This window comes from Zonotrichia leucophrys, chromosome 1, assembly GCF_028769735.1.
Source record: "Zonotrichia leucophrys gambelii isolate GWCS_2022_RI chromosome 1, RI_Zleu_2.0, whole genome shotgun sequence".
NCBI lineage: Eukaryota > Metazoa > Chordata > Aves > Passeriformes > Passerellidae > Zonotrichia > Zonotrichia leucophrys.
This window is the reverse complement of record NC_088169.1, coordinates 67,284,984-67,298,681: the sequence shown is the minus strand read 5'-3', so window position 1 is coordinate 67,298,681 and position 13,698 is coordinate 67,284,984. Positions and strand designations below refer to the sequence as shown.

The following is a 13,698-nucleotide window of genomic DNA, read 5'->3' as shown; positions in this document are numbered from 1 at the left end:
CACAAAGACATTACCTTTTTCAATATGGTCACTTTCAATTCAAGGAAAATCCCCATAAGGAGACTGTCAGGTATTCAGGCCTCACATTTAATACGTTTTAATTTTTAAAGAAAGCATGCTATTCTATCTTTTTTAAATATTAGCAGTTTTATTATCAATAGCCTGTAATAAGTCTAAGTAAAATTATTTTTTTTTTAATTTCTGTTCAGCATTTTCAAACATAATAGGCATATTATGTTTGATGTTATGTTATGATGCAACTGTAATCTGAAGCAAACTTCTGTGTGAAAATTATTATCTTAACTCTGTCTAGAGATACAGTTGTTCCAAGCTACTGGAAATATGTAACAATTTAAATAGCATTAAGACCATAATTCAAAGCATCATATTATTCCTAGAGCCCTTATCTGAGTGTTATGTAGAATATAATCTAAGATTGATGTAATAGCTAAAAAATTATGTCAAATTAAGGTTCTAACAGAAATGCTTTGATATTTTGAGGGGACCAAAAAAATCTCACTACTTTTTATTTTTAGACTCCCCTTGAAAATGTCCCTGGAAATCTTTCTCCCATAAAAGACCCTGATAGACTTCTGCAGGATGTTGATATTAATCGTCTACGAGCAGTTGTTTTCCGTGATGTGGTGAGTGATGTGTGCTGTAATTCTTTCTTCTGCAAAATCATCACTTGTGTTTTAAAGAAATTTTGATTGTACCCGAATTAAAAATATCCTTCATGTGTGGCACTTCCTATATTATCTGCAAACTCTGCTTGTAACATTGTAACTACCGGCCACCTTCTGCACTTAAAAATTATGTTGGTTAAGGTATTTGAGATTAGTAGTTACCTGTGTTTAACACTTAGCCTTAGTCTTATGCTAGCCAAATAAACACAGCCAAGATAAATCAGTTACCACATATGTTGATTAAAATTGTATTACTAAAGGTGTCAACTATTGGTCCAACCAGGGTAGAAAGAAGACTTAGTATATATGTTAGAGAACTGAAGCAAATCAGTTTGTAAACACAATTCTCACTTCTGCTGAACACATTTATGTATGTAAACATATATAAAAATGTTTTTCAGATTTTTCTGCAATGGATTTTAGCACAAAGCTGCACCGCAATATACTTGTTTTTGAATGCAGTGCAATAGTAATTATTACTGTATACCTGCAAGTACACTGCTATGTTTAAATTCTCCAACGTGAGTTCAAAGAGGCAATATTCTGTCACCTATTCTTTTCTTAACTCTCAGAGAAAAGAATACAAGAAAGCATGTCTCTGGAACTTCTATGAAAGAAATTAATGAGAGAATTTCTAATTATTTTTAAGACTTGCAAAAACATGCAGCCAAGTTAAATAATACCCAGAAAACATGGAAAACAAGCACTGAAACTGTAATAGAAGGTACATGCTTGTGAAACTGAGAAAAGATGAAACCAGTAGAGGAGTAGACAGAAACTAAAGTTTTAATTTTATCATGTTAAGTTTGACATAATAATAAAAGACATTTAGTTGAATTAGAGAAATTTAATCTCAATCAGGATAATATCTAAGCCATAGATGGCAGTTTCCCTTGAACAGACAATTATGTGGGATGAGAAGAAAAGATGACAGTAAAGTTATAGTGGTCCTGGCTTTCACTTAAATCAGTCCTGGAAACCTAGGATTCCTGCTGTCATCTACTGTGGAAGGGGAAATCAGAATGTACAAGCTATTTCTGGAAGAAAAGCAGGGGTACATTCTCCCTGCTTTTATGTGTTACCAGAAGCTGTTATGCCTGCTTATGCATCCAGCGTCAGCTAGAGAATTATCAGTGAGTTTAGATTTCCCTCTCAGCAATTGTACCCTTTACCTCCTTCTGTCTGGGGCTGTCACCATCTCATCCTTGGGGCACCAGTAGACAGTTGCCCTTGCTGCCAGGAATCCTTTAAAGCATTCTCAGAGTAGAGTCAGGCCTCTGTTTTGAGAAGTCCATTGACTCCACAGATCCCAAGATTTGTGTAGTTGCTGAATTACCTCCAAAATTCAGTACTTACAATGTGCTCTGTGTGTACCCACTCAGCCTTTGCCATTATCAATTTCCTGCTATGCTGGCAGAAGCAGCATTTCAGAAAGGTATTAACTAATAAGACTTGTGATGTTTTCATAGAAAAAATTCATGAAAACATTAAATATTCTAGTGTGTTTCTTTTTCCCTGGTACAGGATGACAGCAAGCAAGCTCAGTTCCTAGCTTTGGCCGTGGTTTACTTCATCTCTGTCCTGATGGTCTCCAAGTACCGTGACATCCTGGAGCCACAGCGAGAAACTGCGAGGTCTGGGAGCCAGGCAGGTAGAAATATCAGACAAGAAATAAATTCACCAACCAGTACAGGTAAATTTGTTTTCTTCAAATGTTATGTGATTTTGTTTTGTTGGTTTTTTTGTTTTTTTAGAACTGTAATTATTTTACTACAAAGTTTTTTTAGTGAGTAGCCTAAGATCCTAATAGCAAATTATGTACTACTTTCTTTCAGTATAAAAAATTTGGGCTTTTAAAATATATTGTCATATTTCAGATATTCTCTGTACTTGCTTATATAGTATTACTAATTTTCATTTGTATTTTTTAAATGTTTTTATTTTTCTTCAACTTGAAAATAATTTTAAAAAAACAGGATTCCTGTTAGAGTTAAAATTGTAAAGTACAAGGTAGTTCACCAAAAATCTTCCTGAATCTGTTATGTGTTAGGAAGAACAGATATGTTTATACCACAAAATGAATAAACAGAATACAGCTGCTTGCCCTCAAGAGCTCCCTTTGTTTGAGTGAGGAGGTTTGTGAAAGGGTATTAGTGGAGGACTGAGTACTTTCTTGGAGTCCTGCTGTATTGGTGCCAGCTTTTAAAAAGCCTATGATAACAATAGGAAAAAAAAAGAAAACGTTGCTATTGCCTTCTTTGACTGAACTGTTTGTGATTAGTTTTAGTAGTGGTTTTACTGGCATGTGTTCTTCAGCCCGAAAGGAGGGAGCCTGTTAGGTCTCTGAACCTGTTAGAAATGAGGGATGCAAACCTTATCCCACTCTGTTTCCAATATTTTGCACTCAGTCCAGTATTTTTTTTTCAAGTCTGATTGGATTGGTTATATCTGTACCTTCTGTGTTAAAAGAGTTGAAAACAGGAGCTGCATTTGTCCACAAAATTTCTTGTCTATGTTTTTGTTCTTGTAATGATCTTTAACTGCTTTCTTCATTTATGGAGTTGCTAATTTTCATTCTTCATAGAAATTTTCTTCCAATTTGTGTTATATTCACATTTAGTCATTATTTTATGATTCATCATGCTGTTTTAATTTGCTAAGTTTATGTAATTTTCTGAAGTCAATGTGCTTGTAGGTTTCCCATTTGAAAAATACTACATAAATGTAGTCAGTTAAAAGAAATCATAATTCTTTTTGCCTTCCTGATTTAAAGTTATGGTTCTGAACTAAGAAACTGCTACTTTCATCCGTTATTGTCCTGCCTAATTGCTTGTATCTATCTATCTGTGTCTTTTTTTCCCTATAAATGTTGCTTTTGAAGTGCCCAAATAATAGGTATGCTGTTTCCTATCTCTTGATATGGAAATTGGATTTTTTTTCTTTTGCCTTTTTTTTTTTTTTTTTTTTTTGGTAATGCCATGTTTGCATGTTTCAATGAGATAGGATATCTGTCATGGATCCACAATGGACCAGGCCACACATGAATACTAGCTGGCTCACATTTGATTCCATGATTTTCTCCACAGTTGTGGTCATACCATCTATCCCTCACCCAAGTTTGAACCATGGATTCCTTGCCAAGTTAATTCCTGAGCAGAGCTTTGCCCACTCATTTTACAAAGGTAATATTAACATCATCTCCTAACCTGTTTGGGTGTTCTTATTTAATGTAATGCACTTCAAGAACTAAATGTGATGTTACTGTTGATAAATAAGTATACGCCTCAGGTTACATGGAGATCAGACCTGATGATACCTTTAAAACTTAACCTTCCTGCCTACATTTTTCTAAAAAATCTCTGTCCCACCTTCACTACAATTTATTATCTTTAATTATTATGAAATAAAATGAAGCAATTTTAAAAAAAGCCAAAAAACCAGTCAGGAGAAGGGAATGGATATAGGAAAATTTAAATGCTTTTGGTTTGTGGTTATTCTGCTACAATATTAGACCCATAAAAATAAAATCAGGCCTGTTTTGAAAAAATTGCATACCAAATGAAGTATAAAGTAGATTTGTAGTATTCCCTTTCCCTGTATCTTTTCCTGTTCTTTTGCCTTCCTTTCTCGCTTTTTTTCTTGCCTTCCTGATGGTATGTAAACCTCTGATACTGTATGTGAATTATTTATGCCTGTTACTTAATGTGCTGTGCTGTGTTTCTCTTGAAGGAAACCAATTTTTCTACCAAAGCAACTATTATATGTTTTGGGCCTGATTTGTTTTGTTTTGCTTGTTTGTATGTTTTAATAGATACTCTATAAGGTAGGAACATGGGTGTTTTTGTCATTTCTTGAAAAAGAGAGGGTTACCTGAATTTAACATTGGCCAAGTTTACTTGTACATTTCCACAATTATTTGCATGCAATTTGCTGTAAACACAGAATGTAAAATAATTTTTAAAAAATTAATTTGATTAAAATGTCCTTGGTATAATTTTGTAAGATCTCACTGGGTAAAAAGACTGATTTTTAAAAGGTTCAAGTTATTTAGAATGCACACAGTTTATAAAGAACAGAATAATTAGCATCCTACTTCAGTAATAATGTGACTTATGCTTGTCATATGCTGTTCTTGGAGTATTCTGTTAAAATACTTATTATATCAGCTTAGACTGTTACTATGTTAATCTGGTACTTCTTGAGTTTTGATGCATGTATGTATGTATAAATTTGATGTGTGTATGCAATATTATAAATTGTTTTAATTTTTAACAGCGTGTAAACCAGGGTTTGTGATTTTGATTAGTATTGTTGTCTGCCATACAAAGAAGAAAATATTTTTTATTGCTTAATATTAATATTATTATCTATTGCATTTGTTTTACCTCGAGTTCAAGTAAAATAGTTTTGGTTTTGAAATAGTTGAATAGAGCTACATTAAAAGTGTGAGCAGGTTAGAAAGAAAAGTGGTTTGGCTTTAGAAATAAATAATTCAGTAAAGAAAATGTTATCTGTGGTTAATTATTTTATTTGTTGATATCATCAGATCCTTAAGGGTTTTAACTGTCTGACATCTCAGTCTCATACTCTTTACAGCTTTACCCATTGGAGGAAAAACAATCCCACTTTTTATATTTTGAACACAGTTCCTCAGTTTTGAACATCAATAAAAAGTTACATGAAAAAAAAAATTGCAAATGCTGTCAGTAATGGCCAGAAGTCAAAACATGTTTGTCATTTCAAAAGAATCTTTCATTCCAGTGGGTAAGCCAATTGGGTTTTTTTCAGTGACCTGAGTTGCTTTCAGACATTGGCAGCAAATTTCATTTTTAATATGATTTTAAACTTTAAGTTATTTTTACTTAATACAAAGTGATTTAATGAAGCTTTTAAAATTAACAACGCATTTTTAAATCAAAGTCCTACTTATTGAAAATTAATAGAAATTTGGTTGCTACCTGGAAGTGAAGATATATTTTATTCATTCCATATGACACTAGATGGACATAAAGAACTTTTTCTTTGTTTACCAAACAAGTAGTATCATAATTGTTAGAACTGTACAAGAAAAGAGCTCTTTAATTCAGGAAGAGGAGTTGACTCCTTAAAAGAAAACCATTTCTCCTTTTTTAGTAGAATCTAATTATCTGACCAAGAAACTTACCAGGGAAAGGGTAAGATAGAGTTAGGTATATTACCAGTATTTGAGATAATTATTTTGTTCTTAGTGAAATTCTTACTTTTTTTATTTTTTTCCATTGTGCGGGGCAATATCTTTAGTTAAAATCTATTTCAGTTTGTGTGAGACCCTACTTGTCTCAAGTACATTACAGTATGTGATCAGCAAATGCTTCCTATGAGAAACTACAGCTGCTGTCAAGTTTGAGTTATAAGAATTTTAACATAATTTTATTTGATATGAAACCTCTTCCATTATCATCATAAAAAATATTAAACTTTGCCTTCTTTACTGATATTACTGGATATAAATAAATAGTAGCATTGAAATAAAAGACCTTAAAATATATTTTGCAGGGAAATATATTCTACCCTTACTTAAAATGTTTGTAGAAGGCAAAATAATGTTTCTTTTACTATGATTCAGATATTGCTCATAAGCTAGCTGTTATCTTATGGTGCTTGAAGGAAAAAGGTCACACCCAGGAAGTAAAAACTATTACAGTAGTGTCCATGACTACCACTTAACAACGAAAATATTTATTTCTTTATAACATTCTGTACCTCTGTATTTATTTTTCCTTCTGGCCTGATCCACAGGGAGAGAAAAATATATCTGTATCTGTAGATTTACTCTCATCATAAGTCTGTCAAAAGTGCTTATGTTTCTCCTCCTTGTTTCCAATAGCTTTAAAGGGTCTTTAGTACTTTTAAATTAGTCAGTGTGTAGTCAGACAAAGTAGGTCTTGCAAAATTAAGAGAAAGTTCTCTCTCTTCAATTTAGGTCACATATAACTTTACACTTTGAAGTAATTCATTACCAGAGTCTCAAGGGAAATGGCAGATCAGAACTTTCCTCTAGAATCAGAAGGTTGTCTGAAAAACATAGTCCTACAAAATTAAATACTGCAGACTTGCTTCTTCCTAATTTAAAATTAATTAATTTAATTAAATAGGGAGACTTAGTAAAGATGAGAATAACATTAAAAATGATTGTCCAAAACCTCTGTACTGGATTTTCGGGGTTTTGTCTTAAAATCATCAGTCATGCCTAGGTTCTACTTTCTGGAAAATATTAGTAGTGAATCAATATTTCAGCTAGTCATCTTCATCTCCCTTAAAAATAGGTGAAGAGAGGTTAGGGCACGTTTAGGGTACAGTTCATCTGACCTGCTTTGAGATCTACTGGTCACTAGAAATGCCAATCTTTCTTCATTCACTACAGCTGTCACAGCTGATGTGTCTTGGTCAGATCAATCCTGACTCCTGTGACATGGCATAACTGAACTCCAAACACTCAAACACTGGTTTATGACAAAAGCTGGAATCAAATTCTTTGATGTCAGGCCCCTAATCCAATAATGACATTATGCGTCTTAGTAATATCCCCTTCCACTTCTATAATTGTTTTACATATATGTTCGTAGATACAGCTGAGTTAGCCAAGACATCATTAATGTCCATTTACTGGTTAGCAAGAGCTACCCTTTTGAGCTTAGGACAAAATGCCAAAATTTTCATTTCTGAAATGGGAGCAATTGTAATAGCTTAGAAAATATTGGTTTGTTCTCTGTTGTTTTCTCCACTTAGATAAGTATATTTTCCTAAAATTGTTATGAACCAATTTTGTTCTCTGTTATGTGTTATGTCTGGAAGATGTGGAACTAGAGACACAAAAACTAGGAGTAGCCTTTTCTCTTACCAGATACTGGGTAATCAGTACATATTTTGAGAGAGAAACACCTTTCCATCAGAATAAGAGAAGGAATAGAGGACCATGGTATATTCTGTTAACAGCTAATAAGCCTTACCATGCAAAATTGAGTAAACTTTTCAAATTATAGCTACCAATTTCAAGTAGATTTTGCTGTAGAGGTCAGGATCATTTGAAATTAGTTTTTCCACTTCTGGTTGCTATTGAAGCTATTCTTCCTTGAAGGCTTATTGGAGTATTTGTTTCAACAGTGTTTCCACATCTCCAACAGCAGAAAATATGAATCTTTTTTTTTTCTTTTTACACTTCAGCTGACCTCCTGTAAATTACTGAAATTAAAATTAAGTAAATTAAAATTAACGAAGTAATGAGTAGATATTTCCATTTGCATTATTCATGAGTGTTTCAGAAATGAAAGTATGGCAACAGTGCAATTTTGCATATCTATATATATTGTGTGAAGCAAATCAGTATATAGGTTATCAGAAACCTCTATCAAAAATTGATTGACTTTTCTACTTGCTTGCTATCACTGCCTGTATTTTTCCCAAAGTGCTGGAAATTAATAGATTTCTTAAAGATATGTGGTGCAGATGGACTGGAAGCTATTGATTTATTTTTGTCGACAGAACAAACTATATTAAAATGTTGCAGAAACAGTTTTCTCTTTGAAGACAAGTAAAGTATCCAGTTTTTCAGGTCCCCTAGGTATATAGTACTCTGGGAATTACACTGTTGTTTGTACTTCTAATGAAGTAGCATAGAGATTTCCAGACTATTTTCAAACTATTTTGCATGAGGATAACAGCCTAAGTATACAAAGTGGACTAAAGGACAAATTTCCACTGCCTGTGAAAATATTCTTTGCCTCAGGAAGTCCTGACAAAACTCATGTCTCCATCCCACTCAAAATATAGTTGTATATATATTTTCAAGGAAGGAGAATGCTATACGGAGCATGGGTGATAATCATGAGTCTCATAAAATTCCGATTATATTGAATTTCTGCCTGCTGCTTAAAATAATCATACTGCTCTTCTGATGAAACATATGCTCCTTATTCCAACTACATCTGAAAAGACATGCATTTGAAGATCATGAGATAGTAATGAATACATCTTAATCTATTGGTTTTTGCCCTTTACCAGTTACTTAAGGCCCCATAGGAGATGTTTGCACATATATTTTATTATTAATTGATCAGTAATTATGTATGCATGAAGCAGCTATAGTAGGAATTATTTTCTTTTCATTTGTTTGTACAAATTACAGATGTTTTAAAAGTTTTTTTAAAAACTTTCAGTTTTTTAAAAAGTACTGCTTAAACCAAAATGTTTTAATATGTTTCCTTGTCTATATGGAACGTTCTCTGTGCTCCACTGTTAATTTTTGCTGCTGGATGCTGTAACTACAGAGAGAGATTTTTTAAAAATTTCATTTTTAAGAAATGTCTAATTACAAAACCACCATCTTTCTCAGCATACATCAGAAATACAGATGTTATCATAAGTACCTCTAAAATAATTTCTTTTTTAATTTTGTGGGCTTGAGTTTACTCAATAAAAAATAAATTACTAAAAATGTAAACTGAAAAAACTAGGGAAATTCACCTAGGGAAAAAAATACATTACCATATTGTTCCTAATTTCCATTTGGGTTTTGTTTCAAAGTGTAAATACCTGGTTTACTCTAAAGCTAACATTTCTCTTAGGACTTCTCATTTGCTTATTTTTATTCTATCTTCTTCATGTATTTTAGTTAATATCTTGGTAATGCTTTGGCTTAAGACATTTTGTTTGGCAGCCAGGTAATCAATCAGACTGATGTCTTATCCATCAAACACTGAGTGAAAGACCTTTGAGTAGTAAAGAAGAATTAAGACATTGATTAAAGACTGTCTAAACAGATCAAGAGGTTGTGTCTGTCATAAATGGCTCTCTCAGTGTCCTTTCTGTGGTCAAGGTAGGTATGGCCTGCTTTAATGACTGCAGGGAAAGAAACAAACGAGACTTATGAGGAATTTGAGCACGTAGAAGAAATTTCCAGAGAGCAAAAAGAAAAGATGTGCACTCATGCACATCCAGCTGTGAACAGAGGCTGGTGGTAACTGTTCTCTTCAATCACTTCCCAATCTTGATTTCCCCACCCTAAGTCTCTCCAGCTCTGATCCTCTCCCATCTCAGTGCCTCTCTGCTTTTCCTGGTTGACAGCTACATCCCTTCTCCTCACAAATCCACTCTGGCTAAAAGGAAAATTCCCAACCCTCTGTCTCAAATTTCCAGTACCAAAATCTATGCCCTTCCAATTGCCAATCCACGCCAGAGTATTTCCTATCTGACTTTCCTCAGTCCCCTTATTTTCAGCTGTGTTCCTTTTGCCCACAGCCACACATATCAGAGCCCTGAGGTATCCTACTTGTGGCATTTCCTCTTGCCAGCCAGAGGCTGCCATGGCATGTGCTCTGCTTCCACCTCTTTGTGTGCACATGGAGCAGCATGCTGTCAGACAGCTGAATCTGTGCAATTGCTGCCCTTATGCAAGGAAAGGGACAGTGTTTGGTCTGGGAGGAATTTCAGAAACTTGGATAAATATGTTGCCTAAATACAGATGCAGACTAAAGTCAGGCTTCATTTATCAAATGTTTTTGTAGATAAAAGACTGATAATGAAAGAATGGAAAATTGTAACCCTAAGCCAGGCTCTTTTCCCACACATTTTAATAATAAAATTTAAAAGAAACTTGTTTAAAAATATTTTAGAACAGCAAATGAATTCTACTCTTGAGTCTTGTTCATGTTACTTTGCCTGAGAAATAACAGAACTCCATTTGGTCATGTCTTTTAGTGGGACATGACCAAATTTGCCTATTAATGCATAGCTACATGAAGATTAATACCAGCCAAGCCACCAAAATTCTAGACCACCTAGATTCTACATGGTTGGGCCATGATCAAGGTCACTCTAAAGATAATTTTTACTGTGATAAAAACTTAAAACTTTCACAGGGAAATAGAAATGCCAAGAGAAGAGAAGGTCCTGAATAGCAGATAGAGAGCAGCTTGGAAACTTAATGCTTCTTTTAGCGGAATTCGTCTCACTGTTGTGCCTTGACCTCCAGGGGCATTTCTCTTGCAAGCTCATTCTTCCTTACTTCTCTCAATGTACCTTATTATGCTTTGATTCTGTTCCCATATTTAGTTTCTCATCTCAGTTTAATCGTGCTGCTTCTTACACATGAAAATAAGTTGAGTCATGTTGCAAGGAAGAATTTTTCCGCTCTGTCTTTATGGCCTTGAGTTTAGGAATTGATTAGTTGACCCTTCCGCCTATGGAGGAAGCTGTACTATCCCTGCCTTCTTGGAATGAAAGCATTTTCAACTTGTAGGGTGCTGTTTCTAGAAGTTTGTAGAAAACTTGCAAGGCTTTATAAAAGGCAACTATTAACGTTATCACGAGCACTTTAAGATAGCCACGCAGAAAACAACTCATCAATTTTTTCAGTGCAAATGCAGAAAAAGGTGGTAGCAAGTCCTATATCAAGGTTGACCAAACCCTTCCTCTGCCAAATGTTTCTCTATTGTTTACAGTAGAAATTGGACAATTATTTGGGATAGTCTTGCGTCCTAATATTTTTTCAGCCATATTGTAAGCAATTAAAAAAATCATTTTCATTTATCTTCTGAAAAATGCCAGCACATTTTCATCTAGTAGGAAGGTTTAATGCTATGAAAGAGACAAAATCACAGTAAAATACACTTTATTTTTTCCATCTTTTTAAAGTAAATATTAAAAGTGTGATTTGTATCATCATTTTTTTAAAATGACAAAACTGTGTATTTGCCTTACATATGAAACGGCTCATTATTAGGTTAATAAATAAGGGGAGTGTGGGTTGTATTTTTTAGCCATATGGAGGCAGTGCAAGAGCTATTTAGTTAACTCAGTAGGTTAAAACAATTACAATACACTTCATAAATCACAAGCAAACAAGATATTTTAGGGAAGGAGCGTGACGGATGAGGTCACCAGATATACAATATGTCATTTAGTTAACTTAGGCCCATATTTTTCCCATAATGTAGTAGATGAACTCATTAGTTAGAATGAAAAACAGTAAGAAGGAGGCATCTGGCTTCCAACTGCCTGTTTCTGACAGGGTTAAGATCACTAGATCTAGTAATGATTCTGCTTTGTCTACTGACATGGCCTTGTGCTGCAGAAAACTGATGAGGTTTGCTGAAAATTTAGTGTCTTACTGTCACAGTGTTAGAACGTGGAGAGATGCAATCAGTTGTGGCTTTGCTTCTGTTCATGTTTACCATATTGCTTAGTTGCTTTAAGTATTTAGGATTTTTATAAAATAATAGATGTTTCTGGTTTAAGATTTTTCTAAATCACTTTATGAATCAGTATTTATTTCTGCATTCAGAAGGCAACAGAAGTGCTGAGACATGGTGTAAAAATTATGGAACAGAACTTAAAAATATCCAGTTTTATAACTAAAACTGGTCGGGTTTTGTGACCTATGCTAAAAAGTTTACCATTCACCTAAAGTAATACTAGTAATAATAATTAAAATGCTGATCAAGAAGGTCTTATAATACATCTTTTCGCACATATTTATGTGGATTTCACACATCCTAATTTGCTAGGATTCTTACCTGAAAAGTAGTTAGGTCTTATCAGTTCTTAAGTTATTTTTTGTTAAGGCACAAAATGTAAATTGAACCATTTAAGCCCTTATTCATTTAGCTTGTTTGATGTTTTAAAAGTGAGAGTTAATGCAGTCCACTTAGTAGTTTCTAGATATTGTTATTCATAATGATAAATCAGAGTGAGCTTAATTGGCTTAGTGTAGCATATTTGTATTAGGTATTGAAGATACACACAGCAAAAAAAGTAAAGATACAAATCTGATTTTTATGTAAATCAAGTATTCATACAGTTGCCTGAATTTAGAATAACTTCCTTTGATATTTTTGCCCCAAATCCTTTCAATTAGTGTTATGTACTTTACACTGTGTCATACTGAAATTTTATGTCCACAAATATAATTTTGCTTCCATTTTTAGCATCAAATGACGCAGTCCTCCCATCATTTTATTTTCATTTGGGAACAAAGGATTGCAAGTCACCTGCTGACTTGCAAGTATTAATTAAGTACAGTCCTATTTATAGCATCTCAAGATTAGTCCTGGTTTATTTTTAACTTGCTATGCTGATTGGAAATCTTCTTCATAACCTTAATTATGTATTGAAGACTGTCACTTGCCAAATTAAAATTTGTTCTTGGTGAGTTTGCACTGGTTTTCTCATGCCAACCCTGCAATCCGTTTTTTTTCTTTTATTTTATTTTCAATTTTCATCTATAACTTGTGATAGCTGTTGTATAACTTCTCAGTATTAGTTTGGCCAGACTATGTCAGCCAAATTCTGTTTTGCAACAGCACATTGCTAAGTACCTCCATAGTGGCACTTCCACATTTCTCAAATATGAAGGCGTACACAGTATTCCATAATGAAACCTTCCAGAGCCTCCTCTAATGCTGTTAATGCTTAGCTGTTGCAAAATATTCAAAAAAGTTTGGAGCTACATTTGCCCTTTCTGTGAGATTTTTGTATCAGCAACTAAATAATTACCCACTAACTGATGTATCCAAATCCTTCTTTTCAGTCATTTACCAAAGGTGAATTCCAGTCATAATGGGAAGCTCTGTGATGTTCACTAGACACAAAGCTTTTCACTATTAAATGTAATTTGCAGTTCTGCCATAATGCCTTCTTACAATCGATCTTCTGTGACCATCACTTGTACCTTGTAATTTTATCATCAGCAATTTTAGCCACAATGTTTTTACCTGAAACCTTGATTCAAAATATTTAAACAAAATAGCTCCCATGGTAGTTTTTATCAGTGTTACAGGCTTTGAAAGTAATGGATGGCTCCTTCTTAGCCAGTTTCTTTTCCCACATTCTAATTATTTCCAGGGTCTCATGACTAAATTACAATGTGTTGTGACAACCCCAGCTTTACTGAATTTACTATATTGACCCTTACTTTCTCTGAACAATAAGTATTAAAAAAAGCTCATTTTAGAAAGCCATTTTTTTAAATTTATCT

The 13,698-nt window shown here is 33.7% G+C and overlaps 1 protein-coding gene across 10 annotated transcripts in view; it reads left to right on the top strand.

Moving 5' to 3' along the window:
• Positions 1–13,698, top strand: part of NBEA (neurobeachin) — a 456,358-nt gene that overhangs the window by 159,025 nt on the left and 283,635 nt on the right. For 8 of the 10 annotated variants that reach the window (XM_064716099.1, XM_064716185.1, XM_064716109.1 and 5 more), the window contains 3 exons: positions 537–644; positions 2,211–2,379; positions 3,773–3,868. In XM_064716099.1, the coding sequence (XP_064572169.1) occupies positions 537–644; positions 2,211–2,379; positions 3,773–3,868 (373 nt within the window). The remainder of the gene's footprint in view (positions 1–536; positions 645–2,210; positions 2,380–3,772; positions 3,869–13,698) is intronic. The other 2 variants (XM_064716156.1, XM_064716165.1) reach the window with 1 other exon arrangement.